The sequence below is a fragment of the Platichthys flesus genome, chromosome 1 (genome assembly GCF_949316205.1).
Source record: "Platichthys flesus chromosome 1, fPlaFle2.1, whole genome shotgun sequence".
Classification (NCBI taxonomy): domain Eukaryota; kingdom Metazoa; phylum Chordata; class Actinopteri; order Pleuronectiformes; family Pleuronectidae; genus Platichthys; species Platichthys flesus.
The window spans coordinates 25,724,709-25,751,305 of record NC_084945.1 but is presented as its reverse complement, the minus strand read 5'-3'; the positions used below and the strand labels follow the sequence as shown (position 1 = coordinate 25,751,305).

The 26,597-nt window shown below is 39.4% G+C and overlaps 1 protein-coding gene across 1 annotated transcript in view; it reads right to left on the bottom strand.

Annotated features, from left to right (window-relative positions):
* The window catches only part of itfg1 (integrin alpha FG-GAP repeat containing 1), a 140,924-nt gene that overhangs the window by 76,255 nt on the left and 38,072 nt on the right, over positions 1–26,597 (bottom strand). Inside the window, exons 9-10 of the mRNA XM_062390039.1 lie at positions 20,327–20,421; positions 8,636–8,787 (exon numbers count right to left, since the gene is read on the bottom strand). Of these exons, the coding sequence (XP_062246023.1) occupies positions 8,636–8,787; positions 20,327–20,421 (247 nt within the window). The remainder of the gene's footprint in view (positions 1–8,635; positions 8,788–20,326; positions 20,422–26,597) is intronic.

Genomic DNA, 26,597 nt, shown 5'->3' with positions numbered 1-26,597 from the left:
AAAATGCACTATGGTATTTCTGTTAATCTATATCTGACAATCAGTAACGGATATGATGCTATCACAATTCGTAGCTAGGGGGAGATTTCAACAACTACCCCTCTTAACTTTCAAGGGGCAAGATAACCCTCGAAAACAAGGAGCAAGGTTAGGGGTAGGGAGGGGTGAAATGACTTGGCCACAGAGTTACTGTATCCCCTCGAATAAACCACTGGTATGGATTGTATTTACATTTTGTGATTTGTGTTAATTAATTATATTTTCATACAGTAAATTAGTTGTTACCATATGACTCTCTGTAGTAATCAAAGAAATTATACAAGGAAGGAGCTTGTTTCACAGACATCCCACTTCCTCTAATGTCCAAAGGGGCCAAACTCAAATAGTTACATTCCCAATCTTTGCAGTCAGGACGATCTTCTGGGGATATAAGGGCTGCAAAATATGGAGAAAAAAACCTCCAAGACAGCAAGTTATACATTATTAATTAACTTTAATTATTCAGCCCTTAAGAGACAACAAGACAGTGCTGGAAAAAAAGTAAGAACAGCATTAAATTAATTAATTATTCTTTCCACAATGGTGCATGTATTCTGGTATTCTATTGCGGATACCAGGATGACTGTAGTTGCAACAGATAAACCAGGAAAATAGAGTGATTTAGAAAGAGCAGTCAATTCCAGCTGCTGAGACATAACCACAATGTCTAGATAGAAGGGCAGGAGCTTGTCATTGCTATGCCCAGTTGCCGCTCAGTGACTCATACACTTTGAAAATTGTCTCTTTGAAGGTTTCTGGTGATGGGAGTGACAAGAGAGCGAGGGATGAAGAACTGCCTGGAGCTGGTTGACACCAGCATCCAAGGCAATACCCTGAGGCTAAACCAAATAAACCATATCCATATTTTAAAATAAAATCAAGTCAATTTTTGTTTTGGAATCTACCTACTAATTTCACAATCGGTCAGTGTGTATCTATTTATACATATCTATATGTATTTGAAATGGATATCTCCTGAACCCTTAATCTTAATGGCTTCACTCTTGGTTTCTGAATTCTTAGGGGCCAAAGGAACAGACCGTTTGAAAGAGGCAGGTTTAGGACAGGCAGTGAAGGTTTACTCTTAAACATAATGTAGTTTGACGAATATATCTTAATAACACTGACATTGAGTAGTCTTTCTGAATGTGCTGCAGCTGTCTCGAATGAACAGTGGTTTGTAAGCATGCTGAGTTGAAGGGTGTTAAACCATTGTGTATGGCCGAGGCTGGTAATGAGAGAGCTATGGCCTATAGTAATCTTTTGGTCTCATCTGACTGGTGGTCATCTGCCTATGTTACAGGTCACTGTGAATGATGACAGCCTTGGCTCTCTAACAGCCTCAGATCAAGGAGGGGTGCTGATCTGCTGGAAAGGGAGATCGCAGGGAAGGTGATCTAGCAGCTGTTTTTCTAACAGAGAAACACATGGTGATGTTCACATTTGACACAAGCATACGCCTGATTATATCGAAGTTGCTCGCGGCAAATCGCACATTAAAGCTGACCTATGCACCTTTTAATCAGTGTATGGATGCCACAGTGAAGTGGGGGAAAAAAACGCATGATTGCAGCTGAAGATAATCCCATTCTATAAGAGCTTATGTCTGACACATACAATCCTATAGCGCACACACACACGCAAACACACAGTAATGTGAGAGTGACCCGTAGTTGATGTTGTTCCAAGAAAATGCTGTTATTTACTGATGTTTCTCCAAAGCACAGCAGCAGGTGCAAGTGTTAAATACTCTCTCAGGACAACTGCACATCATACTGCCCTGGTCAAAATGATTGGCACCAATGAATATAAATTACATAATCACAATTTCTCCAATTGGAATGCAAATTATCTATTTTGTATAACCAGTCTACCAGAATATTTTTGTAAAATGCCCAAGGTTGCTAAAGAAAAGACAAATGAAAAAACAAAATTTGCCTTATAATGACATAAAGCAAACAGAAAATGTGCCCTGGACACAAATATTTCCACCCTTCATTAATATTTGGTTGCAGAGCCTTTGGAAGCATGAGAGCCTTCAAATGTTTCTTATAATCAGCTAGAAGCTTCCTGCATCTCTTTGCTTTTAGTCTCTGCATTTAAGCTATTTTAATTTGCAAGAGTCCCTTTTGCAATGGCAGATTTCAGCTCTGAAGGTTTTCAATGGGACTTGGCTGAGGACTTATTGCCAGACAGGTCAAAGCACTCGATCTTTCCCTTTAAATCAACCTTTTAAAAAGCCAGATGTGTGCTTTGGATTGTTAGTCCTGCTAAAAAAGTCCCTAGACATTCACCTCACACCTAGTTTTCTGATGGCAAGAAACACATTACATTTTTTAATGCCTAGTCTTTTGATTTCATCATTCCTTTGATACATTTAATGCCTTTAGTACCACATGCAGGAAACCAGCCTAACAGCACAATAGAACCGTTTTAGTGTAGGCAGGTCAGGTTTGCAATCTATCAATACAACACTATCCTAGAAAGACTGTGAGTTATCTATAAAGAGGTTTAGCAAACACAAGACTTGTTGTTTCTTCTTTCAGCGGTGGTGTCCTTCTCGCATTTCGACCATGGAGAATGTTTTGGTTTTCTGAACGGAGTATGCATGAACTGAAACCATCAAAACAGATTTTGCCGCAGGTCAGCTTGAAGCTCATTAGATGTCTATAGTATGTTAACAACACGTTTTCGTTTCTATGTTGAGTTTTTGATGTGTTTATGATTTTCTGTCTTTTTAAGGCATTGAAACCATAATTCATTAATTAATGCAGATCATGTGAATGCTGAAAATAAAGCACTGTTTTTTTTTTAAAATAACCTTTATCAAAACGATAAAAAAAATTGGAGGACTATTATGCAACTTTAATTTTTTGTTCGGTAACCTTGGACATTTTATTCTGGTTGTAATACATTGGTTCATTTGCATTTGCAAGTGGATGTATGCATCCTGTGGATATTAAAAATTATGAGCATGAAATTCAGGGGAACCAATAAATCAGATCAGGACTGTAAGTCATTTTGACAACTCTCAAAGCCTCTTATCGCCGTAGATAATGGTACTGTAAAAAAAAGACAGTAATATAGGTTTAGACAAAGCAGAGAAAAAATAAAGCTGTAAAAGGTTTGTGGTTGTTGCAACTAGCTTCACTTTACATGCTGCAGCACTTATTTGTCTGTGAGACACTGTGCTCTGCAACAACATTTATTTTTGGCCATAATATACTGTATTACCAACTTTCAGCTTATATATCTACAAAAGGGCCTTTTTTACTCACCCAGTGCAGATCGAGATAAATAAAGGTTTGTTGCAGTTTTTGCAAAACTTGGATACATGCTTATAGTCATTAAAGGATATTTGAGATCACTTAAAACTATTCATTGAGACGAAGATTAAGATTAGGATGCATTTATTAGTCCCAAACACATGCACAGACATGCAAAGGCACACTCATGCAGGTAGGGAAATTAAACCTCTGCTTTTCACCCATCTGGTGCAGGACACACAGAGCAGTGAGCGACCATGTACAGCGCTCGGGGAGCAGATGTTGGGGGAGTAAGGTGCCTTGGATTTTTGGACAGATCAATCCAGGTTCGTCTTTTGTTGTCTCTCCGTGGAGTCGAACCAGAGACGAACCAGAGACCTTCGCTGCCCATAGTCCAAGTTTCTGCCACTAGACCACCGCCTCTCCTCTGACCCAACACAACAACTTTCCTTGTTTAAAAAGGTTTGTGATTGTCTATTATTTTAAAATTGTTTTATTTGTACCACCAGGTGGATTACTTTCTTAATGATTGAAAAGGTTATACATGGTTTTATTTCAATAATTAAGCAGAGCAGTAGCAATACCAATATCTATTATTTACTGAACTTAATTCATAATATTAATCGTGATGTAGTGTATACAAATAGATTTAGTCACTACTTCACCATTGTAGATAATTGTATAATTTGGGATAATTATACATAATTGTATATACAGTTTACAAAAGTAATGTAGTACCTCAATAAGATGAGGTACTCCCTTAACAAAGGGAAAAGGTGACAGTATGATGGCGGCAGCAAATAATGATGAATGAATAACTAACATTTCAAGGAAGGAGAACTCTTGTTATTATTATGTGAGACTGGACACTGTGAACGAAATTGCCCATGTTGGGATAAATAAAGTTTTCTAATCTAATCTAATCTCTTGAAACTGGTACACTCAAGTGGTACGGTATGCTGAACAGTACCACCCCATGCTGTCTCATCTTCACCTAAAGGATCCTCCCTTTATCATCAGGCCCCCTGCTGAAAGCTTCTCTCACTCATATAAGATTTTTTTTTTTAAAGGAAAAGATAAAAATCTCTCTTGTAGTTTCATACTGCTGTTCTCCTCCTGGGCCTGGATCTCCTTTGCTGACACTTTAGTGCCTCTTCCCCAAGATGCCAATTGTATTTGCAAACACACCTATAAGAGCTACTTTCAGCAAGGAGCAATGGTCTAATTTTCTTTGTTGTGATCTAACAATTTGTTGTGTGCCTCAAGGAACCATCTGTCCTCTGGCTTTGATTTAATGTGGACTCTTAAGATTGAAGTAGCTGCTGATGGAAATTACACACAACATAAAATTGTTGCGGTATACCCATGGACAAAAGGGCACATTATATATACTAACACATGTACTGTATAACTAAATACAAATGATGAGTGTCCCTAGTCTGGACTCACCCCAGTTCCTAAAGTCACCCCAGTGCTTAAAGTCTTAAAAAATTGATGGATGGTTAAAATGTCTTCACAATATTAAGACTTGGTGTCCAGACCCATTCTCCTTTTGCATAATTTATTGTGCTATTGATTACAATTTTATTGGATTTGCCAACCAGTGTACACTCAATAAGCCAGAATGTTTTTCCTGTATTCTGTTGTTTGCAAAGACTTTTACTATGTATCAGCCCCTCTAGCATCAATTATAGTTTCCAGGTTTCTTGGGTAAGTTTCTACAAACTTTGCACACGTGGATTTGGGCAGTTTGTCTTTATATTCTTGACAGATCCTCTCAAGTTCCACCAGTCTGGAAGGGAGGCATCTGTGAACTGTCAGTCTCTCCACAGATATTCTATGCAGCTAGGCTTTGACATTTCCCCTCATGGACAGACGGAGTCCCGAAGCTACTCCAGCTTTTCTTGGCTGTATGCTTTGGGGTGTTGTTTTCCAAGGTGTACTGTTGATCTCTCTGTTTTTGGCTTCATTAATCTTTCCCTCACTTCTGACCCGTCACCTTCTTCCTGCCAATGGGAAGTTCCCCCAAAGCATGATGCTCTGACTGCCAAAACCTGAATGCAGCAATGCCTAGGATGTCCAAGCGAGGCAGTACCTGCTGTTTGCCTGACATACACTACTGTGAACGATCCTGTGGCCAGGATCTTTCTGACTCAACTCAGATTGAAAAGATGGCTATATAAAAGAAGTGTAAAGGTGGCTCCAAATTCTATCAATAACACACACACGGAGCACAGCTTCAGAAATTAGGTATTCACTTGATCTGTCCAACATCACATAATGTTATTTATATATTTTTAAATATAAAATATATATATATAAAAAAAGTGCTTATTTAAAAAAAAAAAGCAATTTCACCAATTTAGAATTAAACCCATAACACAGAAGTGTGCATAGAATAAGGTCTGAATATTTTCTGAAACCAGAGTTTATCCTGTATCATCTGTAGATACAGGATAAACATACCCATATATGGTTTTCTATGGGTATGTTTGTTCATGTGTTCTAATGTGTACATATTTAAGGTTTTACAGAAAGTATTAAAATAAGAAGTGTAATCAACCAAAAAGCATTAACAAGATAAATAATACTCTATATGAGGCAGTATAACCAAAAACACTGGTATATGTTTCAGCTGTATCCTACAAACCTGAACTGTGTCAGAAAATAGTCTCTTAAATGACCTCCCAGCTCTCTATTTATTCCTTCTGCTCTCTCCATCTGCTCATTGTTCCATTGATGCCACCCAATTAATCTCATCTCACACCCTCTCTCCTTCCGTCTTTCTATTTTGAACACTTAAAAAGGCATTTGTTTTGCTGATGGGGACGCAGACTGGCAGGACTTTTATCTGAAATGCAGCTATAAATAACTAGTTGGAAGGACGAAGGAGAAGAGATGGATAGGGAAGAGAGAGAAAGAAGGACAGGGATGGAGAGGGAGTTAAAATAGAGTGGAGGGCTGTGCAAATATTTAGTAAGCAGAGAGCATTTGGTTAGAAGGAAATCAAAGACAAATCGAAGGCCGGTGCAGGACAAAGTGTGGAGTGCAGCTGAATCCAAAGCAGGCAAGAGGACAGAAGGCCTTGTTTTAAAATGTCTTTAGAAAAACAAAAACAACACATCTCATCACTAAAACACGACCTCTGAAACATTGTTCATTTGTATTTCAGAATTACTGTGATGAATTGACTTGTGGGAGCTCTATTTAATTCCACTGCTCTTTAGATCAAAGAAGTTGCCATTTAAACCACCGATACCATTGGAATCTATTCGCCTTGTTCTGGTGCACAGTGGTAGAAAGATGTCTGGTTTTACTGCCTCAGGGATTCAAACCAGAAGGCATCTTGGGACAGTCCTATAACCTTTGAAATCATTCTTCTTTCTCATCAACCTGACCTTTCCACTCTTCATCCCTCATCCCTCCATCTTCCTCTTTCCTCCATATGCTGAAGATGTGATTTTGAATGTTTCTGTTGGAGTTCCACAATAATGACAGGGCCGAGTACAGGATTAAAATGGTTGGGCTTAAAATGAGAAGGAAATTGAGAAAAGGGAGGGAATAAAGAGTGAAGCGATAGCTTCTGTGATTACAGGTCATTTCTAGATGAGGATGACCATAAAGAGTTAAGCCTGACCAGACTTACAATGATTATATAGAGAGTAGACATGAAAGTAGGGTTCTAATGCATGTGTGTGAGTCGTTTGAAGCTCTTAGTCAACATCTTACTATTTCTGACAGAGCAAGCACTCAAACACTCTAAGATATGCACAAACATACACACACTCAGCCCAATCAGTATGCACAGACAGCCTTGACCCTTTTGGCTATCTTATCTTCATCTCTGGGGCCAGATAATCCACATAGGTCCTTCAAAACACACACCATACACCAAATACTGCACACACACACGCATGCATGCACACACACACACACGCACGCACGCACGCACGCACGCACGCACGCACGCACACACACAAAGACCATGTGTCCATGGTGGCTATGTCCTAGCACATGCTGTAATGGTTTTTATTACAGGGCCACCTTATCAGTTGTCATGTCCCTAGACTAAAGAACACCCTCACCTTAGCTGTCCCTGTTGGTGCTCTAGTAAACTGGATGCAATCACTTCTTTATTATCTAAAATGTCACAGATTCTGATTGCAAGTCATTCTAAAATTGTTGTATCGTATTGTATTCTGCAGCCAAGGACAGTGTCATGGACCTCAGCGATTATATAAACGTATGTCTTATTTATTCTTTAGCTAATATCTTATGGTTTTATTAATTAGAAGATTGAATCAATCTATTGCTTGAAAAAAATGGGTTGTAATGTAAAATTGGTAAAGATGAATCAATCACATTTGATTTGTATATCCCATATTAACAATAAGGTGCGACTTCCACTTCCGTTGATCCTTTCTACAGCGAGAAAAATAAACATAGAAACCTGAGAGAGCTGCATGTGAGGAAACCCTCTCCCAGGACCAAAAGTGCAATAGGTGTTGCATGTATAGATAATAATTATTTTCTGCTGAATTGAGAGTCAACTGCTTTGTTAAGCCTGGAAACTCATACTGAAAAGTTACCACATCATTGTGGCGACTGCTGGTAATGAAGACATCCATGAGCATGAGAATTTGTCAACATGTAAAGTAATTTCACAATAATTAAATGAGTAAATCCTGCATGTGTCATTTCGTGGAAAAAACACATTTACAGTTCTGAAAGCTAAACAGATTTGCCTAAGCCATTTAAGTATGCATTTTCAGTTATTAGGTTTCCAATTCAATTTTGTGTTCAGCTGAATACTATAGTTAGTATAATCTCATCAAAATGGAAATGTTACATGACAAATTCATATGATGCTTACAAATGAAGCAAATGTTCATGAGAGCTGAGAGAACGTGGATATGCAAGAAATCCATGATTCTCATGACATCAGATTCCTAAAACTAGGGTAATAACATTGCAAACGGTGTTTGTATGGAGCTGTGTCCTACATATGCAGGCCCTGGGCCGGCACACACAGTGATGGCTCCTGAACTGAGGCATGGTACTGGAAAGATTAGTTGGAGGGGGGTTCAGGGACCTACTTGATCGAATTCCAAGGGAACCCCTGCCAAGTAAGGATTAGTTTAATTTCAGCAATATCTCATTCACTTAGTAGACATTACAGACTTTTAAATTAAGAACTTACATTAACTTCTTATGTGTTTAGGCCAAAATGATTACGAGACACCTCACCAACAAACACAACCCCATTTGAAGACTTGTGAGAGAAAGTATTGAGGAAGGCTTAGGTGTGAGTGTGTGCATATTTTTCCTACCTTCCAGTGGTGTTGCGAAGGACCACCAGGGCATCAGGGAAGCCATCCAGGTTGTAGTCCCCAAGGTGCAGGGCCAGGGGTTGGCGGGGGCTCCCTGTCACAAAGCTCCAAACTGTTTCCCTCTGCTGGAAATCTGACAGTATCGGTACCCACTGTAACAACATCCGCAAGACAATAATGACACTGATCAGAATTCACCTGTACAACACAATAATAGTGACAGTAGATGATGACAACCAAAATTGAGAACTTCTAGAACCCTTCTAGTCAGCATAGGACAGCGAAAGCATTGTCGGCTTCCGATTGGTTAGTAAAGATAAGCACATCAGAGTAAGCCTGTCAGAGACAGAGTCCGCTTTTTTCTGCCTGAAAACAATGGTCTGTATGTGTAAAAACAACCATGTGCCACTACCTGGGTGGTGAGGTAGTGATGGTAGTTCAGCACCCTCATCGAAAGGGCGCTTCGTCCCCGTCAGGGGTCAAGCATATTATCTGTAGTCAAATAATAATTTGACTCAAATTCTACCCTCTATTGTTTATTTAACAGCACTTACACAGTACACTGAATGCAAACTGAGACACCAATAATTATTTGAACTTTTAAAGCTTTTACTTGAGAAGTAAAATAAATATTATTTGCTGAAATTTACTGGTAGATCATTAAATCAGCAACTCCTCTCTTTAGTGTTCTTTCCTGGCTGTGTTTGAGACAGGTGCCCTGTCCTGAAGAAGCCCTCACACTAATTTCAACAAACACAAATACAGCATCTTCCCTCATCATCACAATTTAAGGGTTGAGGTAATAGGGCCCTTAAGGGGGTTCTTGTTCTAATGCTACAACTGACTGATGTTTACAGAGGGAAGTAGTCAAGGTGAGGAGGTACACGTAGTAAACTCCATAAAAACAAACAGCACGCTGGAGACAGTGCTGTAAAATACCTCACTGAGACCATTATCACCTCTCACTTAATATGAACGCTATTTCACCAAGCAGCTGGATCATTTCTCAAACACACTACAGGTTTAAGCTTTACCTCTCATTATTTATGTCACAACACCTTTCTCCACCACTGTGTCTTTTGCAATGTAACAGAAATAAGCTATTCGTTTTCGTTTTGCATTTTACTGCCCATATTTTTTTTCTGTGAATTTTAATAGAGTTCCAACCATCGACGGCTATGCTAGTCCCCTTGCTTTCATTAGTGCCAATTCAATGAGTTGTTATCCAACTCCTGTGAATTACGTACTGGAAAATACAAGAGAGGGACATGTTACCAGGAGAGAGACAGAGATAGAAGGACCATTATCATTGCTAATTCACACAGCAACCAATCATAAGTAGCAATTCTGAGGAAGCGTGTCTCACCATATGGTACAGTACAGTCAGTTTGGTCCATTAATTGTTTCTCAATAGTCTAACAGAGTCTACTTAAACTCCAGCCCTTGGCACATACCAGTGTGTTGGGCTGTGTAGGAAATTAATGCCTTCTTCACTCACTGCTCATCAAATAATAGCCACTTAATTGTTAACTTTAGAATGAGAATTTAATTGTATCTCAGGCGCTCAATAGTCACCATTTTACGGTTTTATTTTAGGTTTAGTAAGGCGAGCTATAGAATACAACATATGGCCTCGTGAACTTTTCAGCAATGTTTTACTCCATTGTGGACACGAATGGTATTGCAACTTCATGAGCCAAGTTAGTAAATTAATGTAACTTAACCTTCTCACAATGGCATTCAATACAATATCACAGCAAAGAGATCACTGACTACTTGTTACAACAAATACCAGAAGGGGTTTATCACTGTGGATGTGTGTTGGAATATTTGGTTGCAACAGTTTGACTGATAAACATACACTACCAAACTAGTCAATGTAATGTTCTCTGATGTCATGGAGACACAACCATGTGTGTGTGTGTGTGTGTGTGTGTGTGTGTGTGTGTGTGTGTGTGTTTGTGTGTGTTGTATGTGTATCTTTGAGGGTCGTTTGATCAGATGCTGGAGATTTAATGTGTTCATGAATGTTAAACAGTGAGAGCAGGTGCAGGGGGGAGTCGCCAGAGGGAACTCACCAGAACTGCCACTAATAGCTCTTAATAGGACCAGCATGTCTGAGAAAGACAACCACAGTCTATATCAATTATTTTGACAATTATCACACAAATCGTGATGTCACACATGTAGGTTACCTCCGAAGCAGCTGTGCAAACTTTATGACCACAGGCCCTGATGTAGATATAAATGTGGCAGTAATGGTATTGAGGCTCCAGCAAATCGCCAAACCTCAGATTCAGGAGGAGTAATGCAGGTTCCATCCTGAGAGTGGTGAGGGGATCAAGGGAGTTTGACCATTCTGTCCTAATTACAAATAAATAATTCAATAATTTGTGGAGTTAAAGAATGGCTGTGGTACCTAGGACACCCTATAAAGTGAGCAGGAGTAGAGTTGCTGCTCCTTCACATCACAGGTTTAAGTTGGTCTGGAATCCCTGGTGCTTTTCAGAACTAATTTGAGGGGTTATACATCCCATCTGGTCTGGAAATGCCTCAGAAGAATGTCTGGAATTCCCTTCTAAGGTTGCTATTTCTAAGCCCCAACTTCCGAGATTCATATAACCTTTTAATGAATCAACACAATATGGAATTTTGGTCCGACACAGCCACCAAGAAGGTTTTACTGAGACATTGTAATTATTACACAAGTAATACAAAATGTTGTACTTAGAATCAGAGGAAAATAATTAAAAACATGATATGCTGTACCATCCAAGGTTTCTTCAGAAATATATTGATTCATATCAGATTTCTTTATTTTATACCCAAGCTATTTCCAGACATTAAACCTATTTCGCTTTTAGCATGCACAACACACTTTCAGCTGTTATTTTAAATGGCAGTCCAATTTAATTTACATAAACCTAAGCCCAAACCATCCTTTTTCTTTATGCATTATAAAGAAGGGGTGTAGTTAAGCTCCATAGGTTTGGAGAGGGAGTGACTTGAACTGATTGGGGTAAGTTGAAACATGAATATGCACCTCTACATACAGATGGTGTAATATAAACAGTGGCAAACCAAGACCAAGGTTTGAATCTTTTTTTAAGGTTTTGAATGAACTCAGAACTTGAATGATACACTAGAGAGTCAAGCTGTCATTTAATGACTGTTGAGTGATGTGGAAATGCAGTTTTAGAGGAAGACTGTCTGCCATATGGGCATTAGGCTATAATATAAGGATTTGATTAATCCAATCCTGTGTGGATAGGAGTACTGGAAATGACCACTATGCAGTGGCTGGCAGAGAGAAGTGAGGACACCCGAGTGGCTGTTGCAGGCAATTTTGTAGCCAGCAATCCCAATGCTACACATGGGCACACATAAACATTTCCATTTGCACACACTGACATGGGAGGAACCATTATTACACAGTTAAAAAAAGGTTCCAGGGAGAAATTAGTTAATCTCAGTTATTTATAGTCCATAGTGAGGTTCCATTAACTACATTAACTCTGAAAGGGGTAAACAGTGTGGCAGCAAGCTTTGCTGGCCATAGAAATAACCATGACAATCAAGACACGCTAGCTTGAAGAACTGCAGATATATGTTGATCTCATAAATACCAACTATTCAATAGTTGTCATTTAAGCTGATATTTTCACAAAGCAGGTGGCCATGTTTTCACAAATCAGCAACCTCTTCAATTTCTTTGCTCTTCAGTCCACAAGGCACATCAATTCACTGGCGAGTACATTGCGATATGCTGGCGACCTGTCAGGGATGTACCCTGTCTCACGCCCTGCAGCGCCACCCTTGACCCTTATATGGATAAGCAGTGTAGATGATGGATGGATGGATGGATGGAAAAAAGAAATGACCATGTAGATCAAAGAAACTGATACAGAGACACAATGATACCCAAACTATATGTGAACATACGCATTTGTATACAAACATACAATTGAGAGACGCTTCGTCAGGCAGGTAAAGAAGATTAAAGGAATAGCTCACCCCAATATGATAATTCACTTAATGTCTGCTATGCTGATGGAAGGGAGGGTGAGTGTTTGAGTCCACAAAACACTTCTGGAGTTTCAGGGGTAAACAGTGTGGCAGCAAGCTAGCAGCTGCTTCCAATGCAACTGAAAATATTAGTGAGCTGTATTTTCAGGCTCGTGTGGTGCCATTCAAATATCTGCAAGCCCCGAAATTCCTATTTGACTGGAAACAATGTTTTACACTCTGTTTGAAGCCGACCAGAATGTTGACCAGAAGATTTTAAAAAGCTTCAAAACATGTTGTAAATGAACTTGTTTAGAGTTGAATATGAATGTTGGGGCTTGCGGACATTTGGATGACAGCACAGGGGCAGTAGAATGGAATAATATGTTTTTTGCTGTTGCTTTTTTTACGTCTGAAGATAGCTCACTAATATCTTTAGTTGTATTTGATTTGGCTGGTATAATGTTTACCCCTGAGACTCTAGCAGTGTTTTGTGGACTCAAACACTACATCCACCCCTCCATCGGCATAGGAGTGGGTAGATAATGAGTGAATTATCATTTTTGGATGAACTATTCCATTAAGCTTCATACTTTAGTGTTCTCTGTCTTACGGTAATTGATGCATTATATTGTTTCCTGGCAAAAATGCTTGATTGTCTCTCTCAGATATTACCTCATGACAATTATAGGTGATGATCATGTTGTGCGAACATATGGCAGAACTAAAGCAGATGATTGAAGACTTAATTGTGGGTAATTAGCAGGTCACAGCAGCAAATTGGAGGTCACAAGATCAGTCTTTCTCAACCGAGCATAGGAGGGAAGTAATAATGTAGAGCACTTTTCCCTCCAGCAAAATGAGCGTGTTGACCCTGTTTTGTTTTTATTGCTCAGCGGTGTTGTGTGGGGACTTTGGGGCTGGGGGAATTATAAGGGCTTCGTGAGGATATGAAAGGTTTCTAATCTGATCAAATCATTTTTTATTTGTGAAGCTGCAATGAATAGCCAACCTGACACAGGACCTCCTTAAATAAGTCATGAAGCAATGACTCCCTCCCCCGTGGCTGCAGAAGATTTGACATTTAATCACTAGATATAGCAGATTATTTCAATAATGTCAAGTGTGTCTCTTTGCAGATTAATCTGTGGCCCAACGTCCTCCTCGTCAAACTGAGTGCTCCTAAGTCTAAATAATTCAATACCAACGTTCGTTGGTTCAAATGTCAACATATTAACATTTTGAGAAACGAGTATGAGTGTGTGTGTTTATGTGTGTTAGTGCAGAGATCCACAGGACCTAGTTAATGGGGATGAAGACAATGATGTGATTTGCACTTGCGAGGTAATCTGATACCTTTAATGGTCGTGAGGAGAAAGATCCTGCATACAAATGGGTCTTTATCAAACAGCAGGAGAACACAGTTTTGCAGGCAGCTCATTGTGGCCCGTGCTCGCATGCAGAAGAAACACACACAAACCATGGAACCCTGCATATAGAAGCACACATAAAAACCAGGAGGGGCACAAACACAGAAACCCTCCCAGACAAACATAAAATCCCTTTCCTGGCTTTACTGACGACTAAAGTGAAAAAGAGACGGCATGCTCAGAGATTCCCATTGATTCAACTTGCTGGAGAGAAATCGCGCTTCATTAGGCCAAGAAATTAAAATGCAGGCGGCCTGTGGTGGAGGTGGGAGGTGGGAGCTGCATTTACGGTGCAATGTGGGAAGGTGCTGTAACATCAGCAGACAACACGGCTGTCCAAGGCAATAAAATAAAGGCAATAAAACAGGCATATAATGAAGCAATGGCTTTTATGATCCCAGTGATATAATGACTGTAATGCTCATCACATTAGAACTGGCACTGAAAGACAGCATGGGCCTGAACCAACGAGTGCGTGGGAAGAGCACACGACTGCTTCTCAGCAAAGCAGAGGTTCAGCTATAATCTTGCTATAAACTTGGCAACCGAATAATATTAGCTTTCATTATGGGTCTATATGTATGTAATGATAGTTTCTTGGGGGATGCAGCATCTGAAATATTTGACAGTAAATTATGGTTTGCAAGTCCGGAATTGGCTACACATTGGCTACACAGTTACTCAGTATTTATAGTAGGAGAATATATGCATGTATTCTGAAATATCAAGGCACAGGTAACAAATATTGAAATGTAATAAAAAAACTGCAACACGATCACCTACTAATTCCACAAATGTCTGTCTGTATCTGGAACATATATCTTATTATAGTTCATGTTATTGTCGCCACACTTTGCTTACTAACTTCCTCGGATAAACCACAGCAGCAGGTCAAACTGCAGGTCAAAATCGCAGCATATCACCATTGAACTTACACCACTCCGTCATGGAAACAGCATTCATAGATTTAGCAATTTATCTTCAAAATATATTGTTTTTGCTACAATGCCTTATATTTAGGTGAATTACAGAGCTTTAATTTTGAAAAGCTCTGAATTTGGGACTTGAGATCGTGTAGCTTGCTTAACAGACCTCTGAAACTGCTAACATGCAATGCACGAAAAAAATAACAGAAGTTGAGTCAGTCAGTCAAACTAATAAACATCCATAAAATATATTTAAACGTAAAACCCATAAATAGTAATAATGCAAACTCTGTTGTATTTTGTAAAAAAACATTGACTATAAAATCTTTATTGCAGTTAAACCAGGTACGATGCAAACAACGTTTTCTAACTTCACTCTGCACCATAGACTGTTTATAAAAAGTAGCTCCAGAGCTTTAGCACAGGAGAATCAAACAGCCTATTCCAAACAGGAAGATTTTTCAACAGGCACAGCACGCTTTAGTTAGACAGAGAAAATATGAACTGCTTTACGTGGATATCCATTCAAGATAACACTGTGTGAGTTTGACCCTAGCATACTTAAATGTAATTTTGAGACCACAAGATGGTTACAAGGGTTTCCACCATTTTGTTAAACTGAACTATCACTCAATGATTTCTCATCAAAATGTAACTATGCCCCTATTCGCTCACATTGTTGGACAGTTCCTTCAAATGGCACATCTGTTTCCCCAGTCCAGCTGTTTACGGTTTATCCCTCACATTAGATTTGTTGTAAAGCATGTGTCCAAATATTCAACAGCACATCATTTTTGAATCAAAAACTGTTCATCAAATCTGTGTTCCAATCTCATTTCATAAAACCCAGCTGGTTATTTAGATTAACTTTCCATCTGTATAAAATTATGGAGCATATACCAACTATCCAAACATGACACTGACATGTCCTTAACCACAAAACCCAGGATACAGACTATATTTTATTACCAGGTGGAAAGAGGGCTATAGTTTGTCCATCAAAACTAAAAAATACAGTTAAGAGCCAGTGATGGAGCGAGACCATATGTCTTCCTGTCAAATGGGCAGGATGGGGACGCTGATACCTGCTGTCAGTGTCACCTCTTTGGCCACTGACTGACCGGCTGACTGGGATGACTGGGAGGAAGCTGTCTGGCTCATACTGGCTGCCCTTGCACTGTCTGGGCAGCACCAGTAGGCATCTGGCTCAGCCTTTAAAAGGGGCGGTATGTGTGTTTTGCATGAGTGCATTGTCTGGGTTTTACCAAGAGAACAAATATGCCAAGAAATGTGCATAAAAAAACAACGTTAAGTGAAATTAAAAGATGCCAAGAGCAGAGTTGGTTAACTTAATATAATGAGTTTTGTTTGTTGAATGGAAGCGTAGCACGCATTATTAATGGAAATATCCTGCTTCTCCAACCTATTGATAAGAACATACAGTGATATTAAGGACATTAGTTTGTGTGTAATTACTTTCCTCCTGTCTTCAGGCACCACAAAATATGGTCAACATTAGCAAGTACAAAAGAACATTAACAACAACCTGGAAGCTAATCAATGCTTGTCTGTTTCTTCCTACAACAGAGGCAGGGGATCTGGCCTGGAGCCAAACAGTTGCCATTTTGGGTCACAAACTGCTGGATGTACCTTTCTGAAGTTACAGTCCAAGACCTTTGAATAGTTCTATATGTTCTATAATTAAATTATTACGGATGAAACCTCAACTGTCTTTACATTTTCCAACAAAGCAAAAAACATGCACTGACAAAGTCGATGTTGAAGGGACTTCACTGGTAGTAAATGTGCACATAAGGGCCGATCAAGTTCACTTGATTGGTAGTTCATTCCTGGCACAATTTCTAAACTTGACTATTCACTTTATTTTGGAATAAAGAAATGAACTACAGCAGCAGATGTTAGTGTAAGTTGTTTGAAAAAATTTGTCATAATTCTACTACTTATATACATAATGGTCAATAGATCATTCAGTTTAGGGAGATGTTCTATAGAGGGGCCTCTGTGTTAACTGTGGTAAGATTAGATACATTATTCTATTACATATTTTACTTTAACCCTTTGTGTTTTGTGCCTTTTTGTGTCTCCATTTACTGTCTGGTTCAGATCAATTCCTCGACCATGTCCAAACAGTATATTCCAATATTCTGCAATGTAAAAAAGGAAGACACCTGTTTATTTGGAACCAATGGTTTTATTTTATTTAAAATAATTTAAAGTGTGAATATGTGTAAATTTAATATAATTTAAATAATGAAGAATGGATAATGAATATGTTAGATAAGATTAGACAAAATCATTTTTAAAGCCTTCACAGCAAAGGTTTAAAATGCTGATACGTTGATACGTCTTTGCCCAGCTCTGCAACATAAATATTCCTGTACTGAACTGGAAAAGAGCCATGGACCTGACATATACACTCACAGGACACGTGCCCATACAAAATCATCGCTTAGTCTTATAGAAGTGTTCTCAGACAATCAGAGGTAATGCCCTGTGGCTGTATCCAGTTGCATTGCAGAACATAATAGCATAAAGAAGGGGGTCCAGTGGGTGTCTGTGTCAAAACAGAATGAGGCAGAGAGGTGTTGGGAGCCCCCTGCAGTTTCCTCCATTATGGTGAACTAAAGGGCCTGGAGCTGCTGCGAGGAGAGACACAGGCAGGGCTTTAGCTGAGACTGCAGGAAGGACGGAGTGAACTGCTGTTTGTAGATGAACTATTGACACACGCTACTTTCTACTCAGCGGGAACTCCATGCATACCCAAAGGCAGCTCGCCACTTCTTTGCCTCTATACTTATCATTTGCCTTATTCACTCTCCGCCCCTCTTTTCTGTATTTCCCGCCCTCATTCCGTCTGATGGGGTACTCCTCTCAAAGTGGCCATGGAGCAAAAACAGCAAGAGATGAGATTTGTTTGCCCTCTCTCAATTTCCTACCTTCCCTAATCTGCCTATCCTCTTTCTTCCTTCCTTTCTGTCTTTCCACTCTCCTACTTTTTCATTCCAATTTCTCTTTCTGCTGTTCTTCTATTTGCTCTATCTCTTACATTTCTCCTCCCTCCATTTCCTTTCCATTTTCTATATCCATGTTGGTGTGAAGATACCTCTCGGGAAGACATCTGCTGACTCGCTGCCACATTAACATTGCTGGGGAGCCGCTGTTATGGAGCCACACACGCATGCACTAGCGCACACACAAACACACACACACAAACACACACACACACACACACACAAACACACACACACAAATGACGTGATATCGTGTGTAATAACGGCTCAGAGTGTTTACACCACAGATAACGACAAATTGATTAGATCATTACTGTGATGCAGAGAAACAGAACAACTGCACATGTGTGTGTTGGTTTCTGTTGAAGGCGGTTGTCATTGTGATTGTATGCACACTGTTATCACCATTTCCATAAAAGCACGGCATCTTCGAGTGAGGCTGCTTTCCTTCTGACTCAGCCCACCCTTCCCTCTCCGCCTGTCTCCCTCTTCGACAGTGATGACTGTCTTTCAAACACATAGCCGCACAGAACACAACATGTGTTCAATTTATCCATCAGTGCCTGTAAGTCCTCCTCTCTCCACTTTCCCTCCCTCCCTTTCCTTCGACACACTTCTTCCTTCAATAATTTTTTTTGTAGATGACAGGCAAACAAAAGAAGGCATGTCCACAGGGAGTGTGTGTCTGTGTACCTCTGTGCATGTGTGTGTGTGTGTGTGTATCTTTTATGTGCACATCTGTGTGGGGGCGGACATGCAGATAAGCCTGTAATATTTCTATTTTGGATTGAAAGAGAACTGGATGCTAGTTCTTTGGTGGCAGAGGAAGGATAAAAAAGGACCAGGGTCTCCTGCCAACTGGTAGGATGCAACTGAAAAGAATCACATAAGATGGTTCTCTACGTGGGTGGTGGTGGTGTAGGAGATTGCAAGGGGAACTGCTAGAGAACCTGTCCACGCACATATGTGCATGTTAATCGTATGGGACTGTGTGTACATATCTATAACTTCCATCTTGCACAGCTCCGTAAACAAAATGACGCCTGCTGGATCAGCCCCCGATGTCTTTCTAAGCAAGAGACCCCTGCAGTGAGCAACACATTTAATGCCTTCCTGAAATAGATAGCCACTGGTGAGGTGGTATTTCTCAGAGGAGTTTGAAAAGGCGACTGTGGTGGAGGCTCGAACAAACACTGCCTGAATTGAACCTGCCATTGATCACAGACAAAACAGATCAGATCTCTAATATGAGTCAGTCTTTTGGAATGATTCAATTTATGGGTTGTTGAAAGACACTGACCAAAAACCTACTTGGATACATATTTGTAAGCAGTTGTTGACCGGACTAGTACACCTGCAACAATTATTTGCAAAATCAATCTAGATAATTTTCTTGATCAAAACAGAAATCTACAGATTGAGTCAGAAATTGAAATAGCTGTCAATTACATTTCTTTCAACTGACTAACTAATTAAAATACAATTTAACAGAACTGACATGTTGTTCTTTATAAATTAAACATATGTCAACAACTGGTTTTATTATACTTCTACAGAAGTGCAGAAAACTTATACCCCAACATTTTTTAAGAATGTAAAGAACTGAAAAAGCTATTTTGTATTATTGTACAATTTCAATACTTTGAGATGTAATTTCTTGCAGAGCTACAAATGAGGGAGCAAAACGAATTATTCATATTTGTGAGATACAGTATAAGGACTTCTTCCATTTATTTTTAGCTGAGGTATTGAATATCCTTTAGGAAGTGCTACATGTACAAAAGTTTGCATGTTCTCTCCGAGTCACTGTTGGTTTTCTCCAGCTTCCTCCAACAGTCCAAATACATGCAGATTGGGGTCAGGTTGATTGGAGACCCTTAATTGATTGTCATTGTAAATGTAAGAGTGAATGGTTGTTTGTCTTTGTATGTTGGCCCTGTGATGGACAAGTGCCCCGCCTCTGGCCCAATGTCCCTGTGGTCCTTGAAGGATAAGTGGTTTAGATAACAGATGTAAATATAATGAGCAATAAATGTAAATGAAGTTGAAACAAATAAATTATATCCATAGTTTGCAGTCTACCTCTGTCTCCTCTGATCATGAAATTATAACTGAAAGAAATTAAACTGAGCCGAGCATTGTTCAGAAGGGAGTGTTTTTAGCAGGAGGGGCAGAGAGAACAGAGGTGTTGTCTAGCATGGGATAAGAATAGCTCACAGAACAATGACAAATGAAAAGTGGTTTACTGGATAGATAATAAACTCAGGAGAGTGACTTGTATATGTGTGTATTAATTACCTCTTGTGAGCCTGACTTGGCCAGGTAGATGGCACTGCGCTTACAGTCTCCATCCAAACACACAGGGAGGAGGTGGTCCTGATAGCCATCACCATCTGCCAGAGAAAGGACAAAGAATTTGATTTTAAATCAACAATACTGAATTGTGCCAGTGGGAAGCCGCCTGAATTATTTTCAAAAAATGTTGTATTTTAATATTTTACTCGATCACAATACCTCAGAAAGAAAGTTGTAAGTGTTTTTTTTAATTTTTTAATTTTACCTTGTGTGACATGTATCACAGGAACACCTGCTTGTTTCCTACGAGCAAACACAGATCCAAGCAGCACTCATATCTTTGAAGCCTTTTATTAATGTCAGTTCACTTGAAGTATCATTTTCTTCATTGATTTCCTCGCTATTAATTATTATTATCGTAATTTATGCAGGCTTCATCGTCTAATGTATGGACAGGGACTGAGGCTCCCAAATCAAAAACAACAGCTCTTCAAAGAACACACCAGGTTCACAGCTTCACACACAGACGCAAGCACGCACCCACTCACGAGAGAAAATAAAGACATCTCAAACTAGTCCAAATTGCACACATTAGAGCCGCAATATAAATAAAATCCCTATCCCTATTTATGCAGCAGTGTGATAAAGATGGTGGGTAAGGTGACAACTGAAGATAATTTAATATATTTTGTTTACTGTTGGTCGGACTAAATGGGAAAACAATATTTAAAGGATTGTGAACATAAACATCAAATAAAGATGAACGTTTAAGACAATAAATATTCAGCAACTCAAGCTCCCATCAAGGGTAGGATGTGGTAGTAGTTCACCTGACAATCAAGACAAAGACCATCTTTGACAAAACAAATTATAATGTGTGATTTTTTGTTTTAGTGTGGTGCATGTGCCATCCACTAACATGAAGGAGGCAGTATTTATTTATTTACAAACAAAGTGGTGATCAAGAGCCTTTAGCTTCACTTTTGGGGAGCCATCATGTTACCAGTCTTTTTATTTTACATTCTATGATTGTGAGCAACATGTACTGCTTAATGTTATACTTTAGATCAAATCATATTTTATTTATTAAATAAATTATCGGTATAATCAATAATGATGATAATCAGTGGAGTCCTGAATGTTATGCTAAATATATAATCCATCAGTGCATCTTGAGTGAGGTTCTTCATTTTGATTACCTAAATGACATGAACCTTTGAATGTCACCTTTGAGATTTGGTGAGTTAATAAATACACTGCACACGCACTCAGGGGTTGGCATGTACATTGACACCAGACATAAAGAGGTGAAACTGCTTGCAGGCCTCTCGTCACACAGCAGATCTGAATCCGATTCAACAGTGCAAGTGCAACACTCCCAAACAGATGTTGTGCCATGTGGAAGGTGAGAGCTGAATGACACTGATGATAAATGACAGTACCAAGCAGGGGAGGAGGAGAAACTGAACGTGGCTGTCAGGGGCAACTATGCAAGATGCAGATGGGGGGGGGGGGGGGGGGGGGAATCATACTCATTAAAAAAAAAAGTTAAACAAAACAGTCAAGGTCCAAATGTTGATACATTGTTTTCAGATTTTAGCCAGTGTCTTATGCTTACTTGAATTACAGGTTAATGGAATGTGGGACGAGGAAATCAAATCACACACCCATTTTTTATTCTGTTTATTCTCGGGACAGTGTTGCATACACTTTAAACAGATGTTAAATATAATAACATGTCTTGTTTAGAGCAGATTTTGTGGGCTCCAATTAAAAAATATTAATCTTCTCCAACATATTTATTGGTTAATTGGTTAATTGGTTAAAATATAGATGACAATGTCGGATAACGTAATTACCATGTGATTTTCTTTAACTCGTTTAGTGTAGTACATCAGGGAAAGCAAGCAAATAACATTTTGGAAAACTGCCACCACTACATATTTTGTATCAAAAACATTTAATAATGTAATCAACGTGGTCCTTACTCAATTTTATTTCTATTGAAGAGCAGCAAATTGAAACATAAATCAATTTGCTTAGGACAGGGTTTGCGGACGACAGATATTAAACAGTCTTTGTTACAAAGTGAAGGTGAGGAGCCTTTTCAAGGCAGGGAGGGTCAAACTAAATGAAAAGATATTCAGAATTTGCAGCTTTGATTTTGAACATTCACTCTTTTACAAAGTCTCCTGACTTATGTGCAAGTGCCCTACTTTGATTCATTCCTAACTCTTTTGCTAACTCCCACTCTGCCTGCATTCTAAAGTGCACAACAGTCAACACAAATCTTCACAAAGGCTACAGGCCTGCTCTAAATGTCGACTGCCGATTATTCTGTACTGGCTAGGACCAAAACTGTGCTTTTTTCTAGACAAATCATTTAGATGAGGGCAATGAGAGCGAATGAGTTGCATCACTGTGGGTGTAATGGGAAAAAGCTGGGACTGAGTATGCAAGCTGTATTATGCAGCAGAAAGACACAGCAGTGTGTCGATATGAGGAACTGGAAGCAGAGGAACAAAGCAGCAGAGAGAGAGACAGAATTCAGAACTAAATCAGCCTAACTCAGGTTATCACTCACCATTCTGTCTCCCATGCTTTACTGTCAGTTCTGTTAAACAAAGTCAGGTCCCCTCCCTGTGTCCCCCCGGTCTTTTCCTCCATCACTACCCTTTTTCATTCATCTATTCATCTGTCTCTCTTTTTTTCCCGCTACGCTCTGCTTCATCTCCTCCTTTTTACACTCACTTCTCTGTCACTCCCTCTGTTCCTCCCTTCTCACTGTTAATGGCTGCGTTCTTGTCTCAGTAATTTCTCCTCCTCTTTATTCACACCCATTTTCTGCCTCCCGTCTTTCCTCCCTCCCTACCACTTTTCCTCTCTCCCTCCTGCTGACTGTGTATGGTGTGATGGATATTGGCTAAGAGAGCCATAGAGGGAGGGAACTGCAGGTAGGGTTGAAACGGAGAGGGCTTTGAAGAGAGGAAAGACCTGGGAGAGGACACAGGGAAAAAGGAAGAGAAAATAGCTAAAGGCAAGATAGGAAAGAGAGAAAGAGAGGGATGAAAAGAGAATACACTGTACGAATACACACTGGAATTCAGAGTATACAGCAGGGTGCCAAATACAATGCAAATTACAATATGCATGCAAATGCAAAATGGTGGGATGCTGTGCCTCATTATGAACCCTATGATCTCATAGAGCAGAGCTTTGTGCGTGTGCCACTGTCATGTGCACATTTTCTATAAGTGTGTGTGCTAAAGGCATAATAGACAGTGAGGAATGTGGGTCGTATGACATAGATCTTGAAACTCAAGACTGAGAGAACTATATATTTAACTTTTATATATAATTCAAATTAAGCAAGTTTCACAAGCTTATGAGTGAATCTTCCTTTAAGATTCTGCTCCAGGTTGACTCGATTGTATAATCTAATTTCCATTGAATCATGCTGTTGATTGCATATTCAGACTCAGCAGAAATCCAGACTCATCAGAACAGGCTGCATTTTTCACTCTTCTGCTGTTTTAGCTGATCCACCCAAGGCTTCTACATGTTGTTCTCTCTGAGATGAATTTCTTCTCATCACAGTTAAAGAGTGGTTATCTCAGTTACTGCAGCCTTTCCCCCCTCTCAACTCTCTCACCAACAAATTGATTCAGTCAACAGAACTCTCTGGGTGTGTTTTTTATTTTCCCTCCATTCTGATTTGTCTCAAGAAACTGTTGCGTGCGAAAATCCCAGGAGATCAGCAACTTCGGGAAAATGCAAACTAAAATTATTCTTGATTGGCTAATTGTATAATTGCATGAAAAACAGGTGTGCAGGTGTTGAGGACAGTTCTAAATGCCATTTTGTGGCTTTGAAGCTTCAGAGAGAATTCACTAGGACTGTGTTGGTGAATGGGTCTAATCAACTGGCCCCACTACAACTCCCTGACCTCCTTGACCTTTCCTGAAACCCAGTACGCCCCTGTCCGTTTCAAAATCTGTGGTATATTATAAAAATGTATAAAGGCAACATGATAAATCCTGAACTCCTCTTTAAATGCAGAACACATGTACAATGCCACCCTGGGATGTTTTAAATGACTTCAAAAATAAAGTGTTAATTAGTGCATAGATCACTGTGGGTGGATTCTTATAATTGATAGTACTATTTATGCATAATTACTGAGCAGTAGATATTAGACTAAGAAAGAGGGAGTTGTGGGTTTAACCTTTAATGAAGGACACTTTTGTGTCAGATGTGCGTTGGTCGTTTGCATATTCAGATGTGCAAATGAATATAGCTGAATTCAGAAAACGGTAAGCCTCGGAGACTCTGTAATTTGCATTTGGACTGGAATATTTTTAAATGCAAGATATATCACAAAATGCTGCTTGATTAGGAGATTTTATATTTTCCTTTGCCGCATTTAATCTGGTCTAGGGGGATGCCTTTAACAAAAATGCAGATGTATGCTGTAATGTGATGCTGCTTACAGAACTTGCTCGGCGTTTACTCATCAGGCAGCACTCCAGAACCTCTGGATTTTTTTAACAGGTAAACCCATTTCAAGGAGTGCGACACAGAGAGAGAAAGTGATGGAAAATGTCAAACTGGAAAAGCAGAATAGACGGGCTGAAAACTTGACAAGGCAGCCAAAAACAAAAAACTGTGGAAGGTATGCAGTGGTTACCAAGAGAATGAGGCAGACAGAAAAGAGGGAGAGGAGGAGAGGTTGGATGTAACACAATATAATAAGATGAGTGAAGGAAAGAATGCCCGAGGGGAGAGCAGAGAGAAAAAGGCCGTCCTGTTAACATGCTGACTTACCTGCACGCACACACATTTGCATGCAGACGCACACACACAGCATGATGACAGCCTTTCCAATTTTAAATATCACTTCCAAACCAATCCCGTCTCGCTGTCTGAAAATGTCCCTATCTTAGCGAACTGCTGGTCACAGAGCAGCCTCCCCCCATCCTACCTGCGGTGAAGCTCGCTGACACACTTCGTTGTGGGACTTTGTTGCGCTTTACCTAATGATGAATTATGCATCGGCCGCTGTCACTTTGAAAAATGCAATTACCTCAGTGATAAGGCAGATGGGCCTGTTTTGTCTGGCATATGCTGTGCATCTATTAAGAGTTTCGAGCTGGAAACAGCGGCACAAGCACACAAAGACAAGGAATGAGGACGGGTTACAGTATGAATCCATGAACATATCCATACGCATGTACACACACTGCAGGTCTGGCCAATGTTTGCTGCCCGCGGAAGATACACAAAAACATCACCTCACAAAAATATGTAAATATGAAACGAGCAAACATAGCACTCAGATCTAAATGATTTCTACCTGTTTGGTGTTTACGGTGTTTATTATTGAGAGCATGACTGCTCTGAGGTCAGTCCTGCAGTTGAGACATTAGTGTCAGTTTTTTATTATTACTATTATTTAGTCCAATTTCAAAGCATGGTATTCAACTGATTGCGAATGGTACTTATTAAGTGTCAAATCCCTTAATGTTCAGTTAAAAATCACACATTGACAGTTAACCTATGTTCAGCTTTAAAACTACATTAATGAAATTAAAAGATTCCTGCATTTATATCTACAAATTAGTTTTTCTGAGAATGAGATAAATGTTTTTAGCATTAACGCCAAACTTAAAAGTCACTGACCTTAACTACAAAGTCAAGATCTGCTGGTCACCGGGAAAAAAAACATCAGCACTGAGACCCTACAGCCCCTTAATCAAATCACATTTAAATTCACTAGATCCGGTGTATTATTTGGATCCCATAAGTAGTAATAGAAAAGAAAATGTATTCTCTGGCAAATCACTGATTCTATGAAGAAGATCTGAACAAAATTGAAAGGGTTCTCCCCTGACTCAAACTACCATTTTTCAGGCAAGTTTCATGTTAATCATTTCACTGTTTTTTGCATAATAATTAAGAGTGAAATAATAACCTTCTTCACGAAGGTTATAAATAAAGTTGTCAAAGGTTCTACTAAGTAAGTACACATACTGCAATTAACATTAAAATGCCACTCAAAGTTGATTTGACAGTTAACTGTATTTGCTATGTGAATGTAGAAAGAGAGAGAGGGCATCCGTATATTATCTGTACCATTTATCCTTTAGAGCTGGGGGCGAATAGATGAGTGGTGGATTAACACCATCAAAGATACAGTATATGAGAGTAAGATGGCACATAAGCCATTAGCTATGATGCTTCAGACACCAAATGCCAAACTTACAATGTGAAAAGA